The 16,265-nt window shown below is 45.2% G+C and overlaps 1 protein-coding gene across 1 annotated transcript; it reads right to left on the minus strand.

The window, feature by feature from the left end:
• Positions 1-3,719: 3,719 nt before the first annotated feature.
• On the minus strand, positions 3,720-15,147 carry MLANA (melan-A). The gene is made up of 4 exons (XM_034774873.1): positions 15,074-15,147; positions 11,276-11,372; positions 9,792-9,893; positions 3,720-3,890 (listed from the first exon to the last, which is right to left on the minus strand). Exons 1-4 carry the CDS (start codon positions 15,145-15,147, stop codon positions 3,822-3,824), a joined length of 342 nt encoding a protein of 113 aa, XP_034630764.1. The 3' UTR covers positions 3,720-3,821.
• Positions 15,148-16,265: the final 1,118 nt, after the last annotated feature.

The following is a 16,265-nucleotide window of genomic DNA, read 5'->3' on the forward strand; positions in this document are numbered from 1 at the left end:
GAGGGTCCTGCACCCCAACTCCACAGTCAGCAAAATCTCACACCCAATTCCCACTAGTATTGGTGCAGTACACTGGAGAACCTAAGGTACACACTGTACACCTCTACCCCGATATAACGTGACCCAATGTAACACGAATTCTGATATAACGCGGTAAAGCAGTGCTCCAGGGGGGCGGGGCTGCGCACTCCGGTGGATCAAAGCAAGTTTGATATAATGCAGTAAGATTTTTTGGCTCCCGAGGGCAGCGTTATATTGAGGTAGAGGTGTATTAGTATAGGACAGTAAGACTCACATGCAATGTCATCACATCTACGGAACAAACTACAGGCTGCCTAGGATGGGTCCTTTAAGGTCATAAAGCAGTTGAATGAGGTAAACTAGGTAGTGAAAGTGTCAAACCGGGCTCACAGACACCGGGTGTACCATGTCAACATGATGAAGCCATACTTTGACAGGGAGAATTTGGGTACTGGCTGTGTGTGGCCACTGGAAGGAGCAGGGAGATGACCCCCTTGTGGATCTATTCCCTGAGACAGGAGCTGGCCCTTAGCTGGAATCAAGTCCCCTCTCAGACCAGCTAACCCCTGCCCAGCAGGCTGAGCCCCAAGAGGTGATGGGTTCCTACCAGCAGCTGTTCTCCAACTGCCCTGGGCTCACTAACTTGGCTGTCCAACAGGTGGAGATAGGAGCCCACCCCCCTGTAAGATGCTCCCTGGTCTGGGTCACTGGGAAAACAGCCCAGAACCTGGACAGCGAGGTCAAGGACATGCTGGCTTTAGGGGTGATCTAGCCCTCGGGCCTCTCCCATGGTGTTGATTTTTCTCCCCCCCAGAAAGGACGGGTCAATCTGTGGTGTGTTTTTTTTTGTTTTGTTTGTTTTTTGTGTGCATTACCAGAGGCTTAATGCCATCACCAAGTTCAATGTCTACCCCATGCCTAGACCTGATGAGCTTCTAGACAAGCTGGGGGGTGGGGAGGCTCGTTATCTCACTACTATGGAGCTCCTCAAGGGCTACTGGCAAATACCTTTGGATCTAGATGTCTGGCTGAAATCTGCTTTTATCACCCCTATGGGGTTATACGAGTTCCTGGTCCTACCTTTTGGCCTAAAGGGGGCACCTGCCACCTTCCAGAGCCTGGTGGACCAGTTACTCAAGGGGATGGAGAATTTTGCCCTGGTGTATATTGATATCTGCATTTTTAGCCAGACCTGGGAGGACCATGTGTCCCAGGTTAAACAAGTGCTGGACCGGCTCCAGGATGCAGGTCTGACTATAAAGCTGGGACGTGCAAGGTGGGGATGTCAGAGGTGTGATACCTGGGCCACAAAATGGGGGGTGGCTGCCTAAAGCCAGAGATTGGCTCACTCCAGAGACTAAAAAGCAGGTCCAGGCTTTCATTGGGACAGCGGGCTACTACCGGAGGTTCATGCCCCACTTTGGCTCCATAGCCGCTGTGTACGAAGGGTAAGCCAGATAAGGTGGTCTGGACCGAGCAGTGCCAGAGGGCTCTTGCCTCTGAAGGAGGCTCTGGTCAAGGGCCAGGTGCTGGTAAACCCAGACTTAGACAAGCCCTTTATGGTGTTCACTGATGCCTCAGACACAGGGCTGGGTGCAGTGCTAATGCAGGTTGACAGGAAGGGGGAGAGACACCCCATTGTGTACCTGAGCAGAAAGCTGCTGCCCCAGATGATAGCTGAGTTCTTTTGAAAATCTGGCCCCACTTGTGGGTGCTGAGCTCTTCAGAAAATTCCATCCATTGTAGTATATGGCATACTGTCAAGCAGTGGGCTTCATTTTCAATTTGTGTATGAAGCTACAAGTGACTACAAAGAAGAGCTGGTAGAGTGTTTTTACAATAAAATTTAAGCAATTAACAACTTTAGAAAGGATATTGTCTCAATATACTGAGTTATTAGTTATTTAATTATGTCCATTTCAAGCAGGACCTTTTGAACCTCATTCCTGCAACTAAGTTAATCATTCTACCATTTCCTTTGCTTGATATTTCTAACAGGGTAAACTGACCATCTTGGGTATTTTCTATTAATTCATTCTTCCTTATTGCTAAACAAATCCAAGTATCACCTTCCTAGAAGAAATGCAAATGAACAGTTCACGTAAGTAGTCAATTTGTCCAATGTCCGGCATAATTTTAGTTTGGAGATTAATGGAGAATACAACATATATCTAATAAATTATAAAATCAGGTATGCTAGTTATAACTTGTCAGTTACTATACAAGTTTGTTCCCACAAGCACGTAGGGATCTAATTTAACTGATCCCACACACCATTTACAATATACATTTCTATAGAAATATAGAATTGGTTATGTATCTCCATACAAAAGGTTATGTTAGGTAAATCTACTATAGATTTAAAACTTTTCCTGTTTTAAGGCTTTTTTAATTTGCATATTCATTTAAGGAAGAACCAGATTCTTAATCACTGGCATTTTACTAATTGTTTCAACATTGCATCTCCCTCTTTAGTGATTTTCCCCCAACATCAGACAGCTTTAGGCTAGCTCCTTGCTGTACAAATAAGGCAGTTCTTTATGTATAAACTTGTCAAACTGCCTTGATTTCTAAGTAAAAATCTAGTTCTACACTGTGCTTGGCAATGAATTAGCTACAGACAAGGACATCATAAAAGATGGTTTCTTAAAACTGTCATAACTCTTAGTTATACGTGTGGTGTGTGAGAGAGAGAGAAGAGCTCTTAATACATTTATTTTCTGTTGAAGTTAGTGTACATGAAAGGTGGAAGATTGACAGTGCTGAAGACTGAAGTCCTCTGTATTTTTCATGGAATATGAGCTGCCATAACTCCCTGTGCTGAATGAGGTTTTCCAATAATACCTCATTTGTCTCAAATCTGATTTCTACAGACAAGATGGTATTTCAAACTTCATGCTTATTTAGTCCTTCTCCTCTCTCGTAAGACTTCCAACTAGGGTGACCAGATGTCCCGATTTTATAGGGACAGTCCGGATATTTGGGGCTTTTTCTTATATAGATGTCTATTACCCCTCCCCCCCCAAACACACACGTCCCGATTTTTCACACTTGCTGTCCGGTCACCCTACTTCCAACAAAAAGTCCAATGATGACCATACCATAGTGACAGGTATAGGGTAATATAGATATAACTTATTTACTTTAAGCAGCAATTCCTATCTTGCCTCATTCATATTTTAAATTTAACGAGGAGCTGCATCTAACACAGATGCAGAAACGGTGATATGGGGATAAAACCCAGAAAAACAGTATTTTGTCAATTGTGTGTGTTCTGGCTTCTACTGAGTCCCTATGGCTAGTATGCTTTTAAAAAGTGCTTGTAGGAGAAATGGCTGGTATTTGCAATACTAGATGAAGTAAAACCACTCTAGCTGATTTTTTTTTTTATTAAAGCTTTATCTGAAATTCCTCCCCCCCACCACCCCCCAAAAAAGAGGGGGAAAAAGAGGAGAGTAAAGACCTCTCCCTTCTCACACTGCAGCATACCTGTATTCTTGGTAGAAATATGAGGACTATAACATAGCCAGTTTTGTGATCTGCTTGTATGTTGAATTAATCTGACCAACAGAATGAAAAGTTAAAGCCAAAATGTGTTCAACTTCATCTAAGTATCACAAGCACTGGTGCTGTGGCTGAAAAGTAAATTTAACCAGGCAATAACTGTCAGCAACTATTCATGGAAATGTGTACTTTATTATTACAGTTTACCCATAAAGAATGCTAGGCTTGCATATGAGTTTAAGCAAAAGCACGAAGAGAAGCAATTTGTATACTTGGCATTTAAGACTGACTCAACATCATGGTGAATAAGGTGGTGGCAATGGGTCTGCAGAGATTTTGTCATATGCTGGTGGAGCATCAGGTACCTGTGGTAACAACAAAAAATGGGGTGAAGATGCTAAATAGAATGAATGCATTGGGGGACAAGCAAACCACACTAAATCTGAAATATTATCTTTTAGCCGGCTCTGTATTCCTCTTAAGAATTTCACATTCATTTACTTGGTTGTCCTTAAATAATACTGTAGTTTAGAACAGCTGAACCAACTGAATTTTTTTTTTTAATTAGCATTGCTTTTTTGGTTGTGCATAATATTGAGTTCATTTTGTGATGAGACATTTGTCCATGCAGCTGCTATCAAAGAATAAATGTTCAGTACTGTAAGGATAGGCTTTTTCAAGGGGATGGGGGGGGGAGGAAGATTATAATAAAACATTAGAGTTGTGGCAGATTTAAGTACATACCTTATTTCAAACTTAACAATATTTATTGCATATTGACCATAAATTATTTCATTACCCTTTTTCCTTTCAACTAAATGTATTTATATTTAACTATTCATACTCACTTTCTGGAAGTTGAACTATTTTGGGGGGAATGGGCATTTATTGGTTACAATGCATCTTTCTGTGCCGATTGATGCTGAGGATCCCAATTAATGCTACGATAAATAGCTAGTATGTGGATTTTGGTACTGCATGTCAGAAGAACAAACAATCAATATCCGATCAGGGAATCCCACACACCATAAAAATGGTAGAGTTGTTGACATGAAGACCCTGCTATTGCAGGATATTGTAGCATATAACCATTTTATTACAGCTAGTGGATCAAATAGGAATGATCATGTTGCAACTAAATCAGAGTAGCATTAAAGTCAAGGAGGAAGAAGAGAATTTTTAAAAGGCAAGCTATTAATATTAGATTTCACAAATCATTTTCATTACAAGAATTACAAGAGTACTTTTCTTAACAGATTGGGTCAACATGTGGAAGATGCAGACCCAGCTTAGATAATGCAAATCCAGAGAAGATGTCATTGACCAGAGGTAAAAGAGTGTGGCATTACTTCTTCACCAAGGGTCATCTCACTGACTAACTGCAGCGTTCACTAAGGCCTGGTCTACACTAGGCGTTTATGTCAAAGTTAGCGCCGTTACATCGAATTAACCCTGCACCCGTCCACACCGCGAAGCTATTTAGTTCGACATAGAGGTCTCTTTAATTCGACTTCTGTACTCCTCCCCGACGAGGGGAGTAGCGCTAAATTCGACATGGCCATGTCGAATTAGGCTAGGTGTGGATGGAAATCGACGCTAATAGCTCCGGGAGCTATCCCACAGTGCACCACTCTGTTTACACTCTGGACAGCAGTACGAGCTCGGATGCTCTGACCAGCCACACAGGAAAAGCCCCGGGAAAATTTGAATTTGAATTCCTTTTCCTGTCTGGCCAGTTTGAATCTCATTTCCTGTCTGGACATCGTGGCGAGCTCAGCAGCACTGGCAACGATGCAGAGCTCTCCAGCAGTGATGGCCGTGCAATCTCAGAATAGAAAGAGGGCCCCAGCATGGACTGATCGGGAAGTCTTGGATCTGGGGTGATGAGTCCGTGCTTTCCGAGCTGCGCTCCAAGAAACGGAATGCAAAGATCTACGAGAAGATCTCTAAAGACATGTCAGAGAGAGGATACAGCCGGGATGCAACGCAGTGCCGCGTGAAAATCAAGGAGCTGAGACAAGGCTACCAGAAGACCAAAGAGGCAAACGGACGCTCCGGATCCCATCCCCAGACATCCGGTTTCTACGAGGCACTGCATTCCATCCTAGGTGCGGCCGCCACCACTACCCCACCACTGACCGTGGACTCTGAGGATGGGATATTGTCCACGGCCGGTTCCTCGGACACGTTAGCGGACGGGGAAGATGAGGAAGGAGATGAGGAGGACGAGGCAGTCGACAGCGCTCACAACGCTGATTTCCCCGACAGCCAGGATCTCTTCATCACCCTTACAGAGATCCCCTACCAACCGTCCCCAGCCATTAACCCGGACACAGAATCTGGGGAAGGATCAGCCAGTAAGTGTTGTAAACATCTAAACATTTATTTTTAACAGAACAGGAATATTAACAATAACAAAAATGGGTTTCTCATGATTAGTTTGCCCTAGGCGCTTAACGGTTCAGTCCTGGGCAGTGCAACTATTGAAAAAAAAATCTAACAATGTCCTGTTTTGCATGATTGTCCTGCCCAAGCCACTCTACTGTTTAGTCACTGCTAGTGCAGCTAGAGTAAAATGCGGTCTATATGTCCGGGGATAGAGCAGAAATCCTCCTGGGACATCTCGATGAAGCTCTCCTGGAGGTAATGTGAAAGCCGTTGCATCAGGTTCCTGGGGAGAGCGGCCTTATTGGGTCCTCCGTAGTATGACACGTTGCTGCGCCACGAGACAATCAAGTACTCGGGAATCATTGCTCTGCACAGCAGGGCGGCATACGGCCCTGGTCTTTGGAGGCTTTCCCGAAGCATTCTCTCTTTCTCGCTGTCAGAGATCCTCATGAGGGTGATGTCGCTCATGGTGACCTGCTTTGAATTAGGTAGGGGAATGTTAGTGTTAGTACTGCTTGCCCGTTCTTTTACAGAACTGTAACCGCTGGTTTGCAGCCACGCGGTGGAGGCGGGAGAGGGGCAGCCTACAGGGATCGTTCCCGGGGACAGCCGCGAGGGGGTGGGACAGGGGCAGAGTTCCTGCTTGCCGGATTGCTGGCAGCAGGGACTGACATTGCTTTCAATGTGAAATGAGGCCATTGCTAATATTAAAGTTTTAAGCTGCCACAAGTCTACGGCTTACCATGTCTGCCTGCAACAGAAATTCCGTTGTCCTGCCCCGCTTCTCAAATGTGCTGTGCAAGACCCCAGGCACTGAATGCGAAGGCCGAGAATTCGACCTTGTGCTGAGTGCGCATGTGATAGGTGCTGTGCATGGTCTTGTTCACAGAGAAAGACTATGTTCTTTGTTCACAACTACATTTATATTTCTGAGGAATTCACTCCCTTTTTCCCATTCCCACAGCCACATCTGCGACTGTCTCACAACCTAGCCTGGCATCACACTCCCAGAGGCTAGCGCAGATTAGGCGTAGGAAGAAGAGGACACGGAGGACATGTTCTCGGAGCTTATGGCCTGCTCCCGAGCCCAGGCAGCACAGCAGACCCAGTGGCGGGAGAACTTGTCCCAAATGCACCAAGCAAACATGGATCGGGAGGAGAGGTGGCGGCAGGAAGACCAGCAGGCGACTCAAACGCTGCTTGGACTACTGAGGGAGCAAACGGACACGCTCCGGCGCCTTGTGGATGTTCTGCAGGAACGGAGGCAGGAGGACAGAGCCCCGCTGCAATCTATCTCTAACCGCCCTCCCCCGCTACCAAGTCCCATACCCACCTCACCCAAAGTTCAAAGAAGGAGGGGCGGCAGAGTCCATGCTAACTCTCACTCCACCCCTGCAGAGAGCTCTAGTAGTAGAAGGCTCTCATTCCCCAAAATTTGACAAGTTCTTTCTTCCCGCCTGACACAAGCCCCCGTCCAAGTTTCACCTCCCAGTTCCATGTGTAGTTGATAATAAAAAATACGTTTCTGTTAATTACTGTTTCCATCATGTTCTTTTGGAGAAGGAGGGGAAAGGGGGTTGGTAATTGGACAGGACAGTCACCTTTGGCAGGGTACATAGGCGGGGGCAGGTACAGCAGCAGGGCACATACACAGTGCAGTGACTAGTTACCCTGGTCAGTCTGGGAGGAGGTTTTCATGTTATGTGGTGGGGGGTGGGTTGCTCTGTGACTTTGTGGCGGGGGAGGGCAGTTACAGATCTTAAGCGGCGGTCCTTATGCAGGATCACAGAGCCACGCAGCAGGGGATCTGTAACCGTCCTCCCCCTGCCACAAAGTCACATAGCCCCCCCCATACACACAGTCCCGATCAGGAGGGGTGACAGGCTCCGTTGAAACAACCAGCCCACCACAGCGGAGCCTGTCAATCCTTGAGTTTAGAAGCTTCATTTGCGTCACTACACTACACCCGCTCCCCACCACAGTCTGCGTCCCAGTTTTAAAACATTCCCGCGAAAACAGTAGTAAAGAGAACGGTGTTCATTAACAAAGTAGAAGTGATTTTATTTCTAAACGTGTGTTGGAAGGGGGTGAAGAGGGTATGTAACTGGAGAGGATAGTCAACATTAACTGGGTAAAGAAACGGGGGCAGGTTCAGCTTCTCTGTACACTAGCTTAAAAGTCACAGGTTACCCTGCTCAGTCAGGAACCTAGCTTTCAAAGCCTCCCGGATGCACAGCGAGTCCCGCTGGTCTCTTCTAATCGCCCGGCTGTCTGGCTGTGCATAATCAGAAGCCAGGCTATTTGCCTCAACCTCCCACCCCGCCATAAAGGTCTCCCCTTTGCTCTCACAGAGATTGTGGAGCACACAGCAAGCTGCTATAACAATGGGGATATTGGTTTCGCTGAGATCACAGCGAGTCAGTAAGCTTCTCTATCTCCCCTTGAGACGGCCAAAAGCACACTCCACCACCATTCTGCACTTGCTCAGCCGGTAGTTGAAGAGTTCTTTTTCACTGTCCAGGGCGCCAGTATAGGGCTTCATGAGCCAGGGCATTAGCGGCTAGGCTGGGTCCCCGAGGATGACTATAGGCATCTCCACATCCCCAACAGTTATTTTGTGGTCCGGGAAGTAAATACCTTGCTGCAGCCGTCTAAACAGACCAGAGTTCCTGAAAACACGAGCGTCATGAACCTTGCCCGGCCATCCGACGTAGATGTTGGTAAAACGTCCCCTGTGGTCCACCAGTGCTTGCAGCACCATGGAAAAGTAGCCCTTTCTGTTAATGTACTGGCTGGCCTGGTGGTCCGGTGCCAGGATAGGGATGTGAGTTCCATCTATGGCCCCACCGCAGTTTGGGAATCCCATCGCTGCGAAGCCATCTATGATCGCCTCCACGTTTCCCAGGGTCACTACCTTTGACAGCAGTACATCAACGATTGCCTTGGCTACTTGCATCACAACAACCCCCACGGTAGATTTGCCCACGCCAAATTGGTTCGCGACTGACCGGTAGCTGTCTGGCGTTGCAAGCTTCCAGAGGGCTATAGCCACTCGCTTCTGGACAGTCAGGGCTGCTCGCATCCGGGTGTCATTGTGCTTCAGGGCAGGGGACAGCAACTCACAAAGTTCAAGGAAAGTTCCCTTCCGCATGCGAAAGTTTCGCAGCCACTGGGATTCATCCCAGACCTGCAGCACTATGCGGTCCCACCACTCAGTGCTTGTTTCCCGGGCCCAGAATCGCCGTTCCACGGCATCAACATGACCCATTGCCACCGTGATGTCCTCGGCGCTGGGTCCCGTGCTTTCTGAGAGGTCTGTGCTACTCTCAGACTTCAGGCCCTCACTGCGGTGCCGTAGCCTCCTCGCCTGACTTATCTGCATCTGCCTCAGGGAAAGGTGGATGATAAGCTGCGAGGCGTTGAGAGCGGCCACAACTGCAGCGATGGTCGCAGCGTGCTTCATGCTCGCACTGCTGTGGCATCCGCGCTGTCACTGACTAGAAAAGTGCGCGAACTGATTTCCCGCCGGCGCTTTCAGGGAGGGAGGGCGGGAGTGATGGACGGATGACGACAGTTACCCAAAAGCACCCTCGACACATTTTTTTTACCCAGAAGGCATTTGCGGCTCCACCCAGAATTCCAATGGGCAGCGGGGACTGCGGGAACTCTGGGATAGCTGCCCACAGTGCACCGCTTCCAATGTCGACGCTTTCCCCGTTACTGTGGACTCACGAAGTCGAATTACTGTCCTTAGGACACACACGTTCGACTTTGCAATATCGATTCCAAAAATTCGATTTAAGTAAAATCGAACTACTCTCATAGTGTAGACATACCCTAAATGTTGTAAGTAAATGAAACCTTGGACTTCAGCTTACCACAGAATTAAAGTTGCTGTACTCCTGTAAAAGTGCTTTGCAATCCAGTGGGGCATCTTCACCTGCCACCCTTCTCATAGTGCCAGCATGTGAGCTTTTACTCTGTAATAGACAGTAAGGAAAGGTAAGAGTGACAGAAAAAGAATCCTTGAGTATGACTATAAATGTATCACTTAAAGTGTGAAAGTCAATAAAAATGTGGACATAATGCCAGTAGGCATTATGCAAGCTTTGTCACTGCTAATGCAATCCATGCTCTTTTTTCAGAGACATCCAATCATGGGATGATCAAAAATGAGGACAAAAATGTACTAACTTCCACCTGTCTCCAATTCCCACACATTGCTGTTTTATCCTGTTCTCCTCCAGCTGCTATGCCTCTCCCTCTGATGTCCCCCACTTTTTAAAATCATTCCTTCTCACCTCTCTTCTTCCTTTCCTATTTCAGTCCTGCATAGTCACTTTCTTCTGTCCAGTTTCTCCCCCAACAAACATCATAATTATATTTTCATAATACTTTTAAAGGGGAAAAATTACTTTGCATTTTCTGTGATGTATAAAGAGTCTGAAAAGTGTTTTATTTTGGTTTTCGAAGGTGGGTTTTTAACACTATAGAAATTCAGGTCATGTGTACTCTGGAAGACACTATGCCCCACTGGAGGGGAGATGTAATAGGGTTATGATATCACAAGGACGTACAACTTCCAATTAATTGAGATGAGAGGAGAGTTTTATTCAGGTTGTACAAAACCTATTTAAGTAAAATATTTTGGAGAAAAGCTCTTATTGTTAAGGGTTCAAAACTACTATCCCATTCAACTAAGAGAAGACAGAACTCCAAATATAATATCTTTGAAACGCTCAGCAAGTACCTCTTTATGATGTATAAATAAAATCTAAAGAAGTACAAAAGGGCACAAATTCATTTTCCTCCTTTGCAAGTTACCTTTTTATATAAACGGACAACACAGTGCACATGTACAACCACTATATTAAACACATAAGCTTGTAATTGTAACCCTTGTCATCCTCCTTCCCTATCCCCGCGCCATTTGTTGTTTAGATGTAAACTATTAGAGGAAGAGACTAAGTCTTTGATTTGACTTAAAGTGCTTAGCAGACTTGGGGTGTTCGATATATATTAGTGGCAGCATGATGTAATTGAAAAGGTACTGTATTGAGAGTCTGCAGGACAGGGTTTTACTCCTGGCCCTGCCACTGATCATGTGTGGTGGTTTGTAGGTGGGTGTTTGTTTGTTTTTGTGTGTGTGTGTGGGGGGTTATTTATTTATTTCGACAAGTCACTTCACTTCTCTGTGCCTTGGTTTCCTCTTCTCTCCCCCCCCTCCCCGTCTTATTTTAAAAGCTTTCTCATATGTGTTTGTACAGTGCCTCGTTCAATGGTGCCCTGATCTTGGTGGTGTCCTCTAGGCACTACCATAATAATAATGATGGTGTACCAGAACATGAATTGCCACACTTACCAGGAGGTTTTTATAGCCACATCGCCTTTTGTAATACCAGCAGCCAATGATCAGTAAAACAGCAAGAACCACAACAAGGATTCCAATACCTGCAGCCCTGTTGCAAAATGAAAAACTAGATGAATTTTTCCATAAGTGAGTGTGTTTAGCACAAATGTTTGCTGATAAATGTGAATGCCGTAATTTCAAGAGGCTTATATGAGAACACAAATGAACTATACTGTGCCTTTTAAAAAATAAAACTATTAATATGTTGAGCTCTTGAACCACCAGGCAGTGAGTAATCCTGCAGTGGTTGGATGATCTATAGAGTATGAAGCAACACATGGTGAATATCAAAGATAAAAATAGCTATTGAACGGTAACCTCATTTGCTGGACACTGTACAACCTGCCCTCTGAATGAGACTTCCACTCATTTGTGGGAATTTTGGACCTTCAGAATTTCATGTTAAACAACTCCTTTGAGGACTAGAGAACTATAGAAAAAGAATTGGCCAAAACCTTTCTGCAAAATTTGACACAACATTTGTTCTTAGCTTCAACCCACTCCAGCTGGCAGCTACACATTCTTGTCTAAGTCTCTGGTTCCTGCCAACCTCCCCATTGTAACTGACTAGCTAAAGTCCTTGCCAAAAGCTTGACCATTTCAACAACCGGGGAAAATGCAATCATTGGAGACCACTATTTGAGGCAAAGAACCACCACTTATAGAACGCACCCCAATCCCTGAAGTGAGCATTCCCATAATGGAAAAGCTATATAAGAAATACGTCCCATTTTTATTAGTTGAATCTCTTTAGGCAAAGAACACTGGGATCTCTGTCCAACATCTACCATGTTATAGCGAATGCCAGAGACAAAAGGGGTAATGATTTATAAAGCCAGTAATCAACTTCAGAAAAGATGTAAGACTGTAAACTGTGCACCGACAACTTCCAAACTTGTATCCTGTTCCATGACACAGTAAGCACAATGACTGTGATTAGAGGGTGGGAATTTGAGTTACATTGAGTTTGGGGACCATGGGCTTAACAGGATATGTAGCCATACATCTGTCTTTTCCTAGTCTATGACAGAGATTCAAGACAGTTGGGATTATAGTACTGTTTAAAGAAGCCTGGAGACAAAAGAATTGAGAGAGGTGGGTTTTTTTTTATCTGTCTTTATAAACCCTTGTTAGTTCTCTCTTCCTTCCAGTTCTAATGCTTCTTTCTATTTAGAAGCATGGAACACTCACTTTGGTTCCCCTGTTCTGTCCCACTGTTTCCGCTTGGAGGGGAGGGGGGAGAAAGATAGTCTTTCTTTTCCTTCCTGTTTTCTATTGCTAAGAAGTTGGACATGGAAGTGAACAGAGATCGTGGGTGTGGAAACTAGAGCAGCCAGCTTTGTGTCTGAGCTTCCTGCTTGCAGAGACTGTTGGGGGCCTTCAGCCCTTTGGAACCAGCAAGCTTTCCCAGCTCTCAGGGCAGGGCCGGCTCCAGGCACCAGCATAACAAGCAGGTGCTTGGGGCGGCCAGGGGAGAGGGGCAGCACCTGCGGCAATTCGGGGGCAGCAGGTCTCTCACTCCCTCTAGGAGCGAAGGACCTGCCGCTGAACTGCCGCCGCCGATCGCAGCTTTTTTTTTTTTTTTTTTTTTTTTGCTTGGGGCGGCAGAAATGCTGGAGCCGGCCCTGTCTCAGGGTGTCAAATTCTGGAAGGTCCTGTTAACTCTCTCTCCTTCTTCTGACAGGGCACTCTCACCTGGCTGGTGACATGTTGGTCTGCATGACAAGGCAGGCAACAGCTTGCTGCTTTTCCTTGCAGCTCTGCACAGCAGTTTCCCTGCAGCTGCACAGTCATGCCAGGATCTGAGATGGCTCTGCTGGCTTTGCTCCTGTGTCTAGTAATCTCTGCTCAGGGAAGCCACGCACCCTTCCTCCAGCAGCTGCCAGTATTTTCTGATTCCGGCGATCTTTTCCCCCCCATCTCAATTTCAAGTTACCAAGGCCAGAGCCTTCTCCACTGCTCCCTCTCTGTCTCCTCTGCCCCCAGCTCCATCTCCCCATGCACAATTCTCATGCTGTGTCTGTTACCCTGTCTCCCCCAAGGGGGCCTGAGAGGATTTTTATCACTCTAAAGGTTGATGCGTCTATTGATTCTCTGCCTGTTATCCCATCTCCGCTGACACTACCCCTCCTGTCCAGGCTCTATAGATAGACAAGTGAATCTGGCCTTCTCTGCAGAGAAGATCAGTGCAACGGTGGTACTAAAAATTGAGTCAATGGCAATGTTCATAGCCTGAATGCTCCAAATGGACCTGGAGAGAGAGTCATTCTTTATTTTCCCTCTCTTTGAGCTGAAATACTAGGTCTTCTTCACCTTCTCACCCCCACTATAATCCACTTCATAACTGTGTGATGCTTCATTTGATGCTACTTTCATTGCAGCTAGATCGAGCTGAGTCACCATGGCCGGATGTAGGTACATTTGACTCGGAATGAGTGCTGAGACTAGGTTAGTTGACTTTCCCTTTTAGGGGATCAAGCTATTTGGGGCAGAGCTTGGGAATTCCCTCTCCTCCTTCCCCCCCCCCCTTCTCTGCTCTCCAGGTGAAATGTGGGAAAACAGGTGCATCTTGCAGCATGAGGTACAAGTCACCAAATCTGGTGACTCTGATAAGCCAAGATGGGGAGCAAGTTCCACAGACCCAGAAGGGGGCTGTTATGTCCAGGACCTTAGAAGGTACCAACTGCACTCGTACCACACCCGTGGCAAGTTAGCCTCTCAAGTAATCAGGACCCAAATAATTAAAGTCTTTATGTGTCAAAGCTAAACCTCTCTCATTAGTTTGGCTTAGGGTTAGTCTCACCTGGTGCCAATTTATGTAGACTCGCTTTCGTGCAGCATTATAAGGGCTTGTCTACACTTGCAGCACTGCAGCAGCACCGCTGCAGCACTTAGTGAAGATGCTACCTATGCGGACAGGAGAGCTTCTCCATCAGCGTAGGTATTCTGTCCCCCCGAGAGGCAGTAGCTATGTCGACAAGAGAAGTGCTCCCATCAACATAGCACTGTCTACGCTGGGGGCCAGGTTGGTAGAACCATGTCTGTCGGCGTGGCTTTTCCACACTCCTGAGCTATGTAGTTATACCAACATACATTGGTTGTATAGACCAAGCCTCAGTCTTCTCCTGTTTGGGGAGATATGTTGCTGTTTACCATGGGTTTTGGCTAATACCACTCACTTTTTGGTCAGATGATGCCCCCTTTGAAGTTCTTATGACACGTGGATGCAGACAGCAGCCCTTTTTCAGAGACAGCAGTCAAATTCAGTGCAGCTTCCTCAGATGAATGATGCTAAATAAGCACCAATAAGTGTAAATCTTTTATTACAAAAATCATTAATTTTAATGCTTGTGGTCAGCTGAATTAACAATGCAGTTTTGAAACTGCCATTGATTTTGTTTACTCTTTCCTCCTCTGGTAAAACCACTTTTAGATTCTGCCATACAGAATTTATTTAACTGTCAAGTGCTTCTTATGATACTGAAGTGATAGATGCTATAGAAAACTACAAAATAGATAGACTTTACTTTCCCCAAACACAAAAATTCTGATTAATTTTTCTTGGGTTCTGTTTCCTTGGTTGCAACAAAGAAGAAAAATCCTACTTTGTAAAATTCTGTTCCCAGGATGGAGGAAAACTTCTCTGTTGAGTCATTTATAAACAGACTTTTAGAGAGTGCCACATATCTGAATTTGAATGTAATTCTTTTCACTAGCTTTGATGCTGTCATGGTTTTGTTTTATACTTACTCTTCTGCTGCAAGATAAGTATATTGCTTTCCTCTGCTGAAGATGCCATCTGTTTGGCGATCTCCTTTGGGCATTTTGTAGGACTGATTTTGGTCACACCTACAAGGACAAAGAGTAATCCATTACAGTACTCCTAAGACATAATATATTATCACCATTTCCATTATCAGAAGAAAGAGGGTTTGGGTTTCTTTTAAACATTTTTAGAAAAAAGTAGATCTATTTACACACAAGGCTGTGGTAACTTAACAAAAACAAAACACATTGGATCAAATTCAGCTGTCAGTTACACTGCCATACTGATGCAAACCCAAAGTTATAACTCCACAAACTTTAGTCGAGCTACTCTGGGTTTGCACTACTGTGACTGAAAGAAGGATTTGGCTTATTCTCTTTAGATGTTAAACATTTGCAGGTTTCTGAAGTGAATTTTCTCAAGGAGAATAGGTTTTCCTTTCAACCTAAGGTGAATCCACTGTATTTTGAAACCAGCCCTGAAGACAATGTAGGAGGAGACCTCTGTGCTTTAGACCACTCATACGTTTTTGGTAAATTCATATGACCAAATGATTGGCTCTAACAGATTATTCCTGTTCTCTAAATGGGTCTCTTAATAATGCCCTTTATCTAAGAGTGAGATAGGGGAGAAGTAGATGAAAAAGAAGGTGAATATTTTACTTACAGTGTTTGTTTCTATTCCCTTTAAACACCAAAAGCCAGATACTTAGGCCTGATCTACACTAGGAAATAAGGTCAGTATAATTATGTGAAAAATCCAGACCCCAAGTGTCACAGTTAAATCTACCTAATCCCCGCTGTAGACAGCACTAGGCAGATGGAAGAATTTTCCTGTTGACCTAGCCTGCCTGTAGGGAAGATGGATTACCTTTGCTGACAGGAGAACCCCTCCTGTCAATGCAGGTAGTGTCTTCAGTAGGGTGCTACAGCCACTGTAGTGGTGTCTATCTAGATAAGCCCCTTACCTAGCATAAACTGGCACAGCTTCATTGACTTGGAGAGAGCTGCGCCAATTTACATGTGCTATCTGTGCATGCTTAATTGCCATTAGTTTAAGTTCCCTCAGGAACTTAACCATCCAAATCTGATCAGACAGAACAGTTCAAACCTAATTTATCTGACACAACCATAGAAAAAGACATAAGTAAATACATTGGTTTCAGTTAAATAGCAC

Source organism: Trachemys scripta, chromosome 6 (genome assembly GCF_013100865.1).
Source record: "Trachemys scripta elegans isolate TJP31775 chromosome 6, CAS_Tse_1.0, whole genome shotgun sequence".
Taxonomy (NCBI): Eukaryota; Metazoa; Chordata; order Testudines; family Emydidae; genus Trachemys; species Trachemys scripta.

Excerpts from the sequence above, each read along its gene's own strand:
- MLANA (XM_034774873.1), bottom strand. The coding sequence starts at position 15,147 with ATGCCCAAAGGAGATCGCCAAACAGATGGCATCTTCAGCAGAGGAAAG. Across the intron at positions 11,373-15,073 it reads ACTTATCTTGCAGCAGAAGA|GGCTGCAGGTATTGGAATCC; the intron begins GTAAGTATAAAA and ends ATTTTGCAACAG. Across the intron at positions 3,891-9,791 it reads ACAGCAACTTTAATTCTGTG|GTACCTGATGCTCCACCAGC; the intron begins GTAAGCTGAAGT and ends TTGTTACCACAG.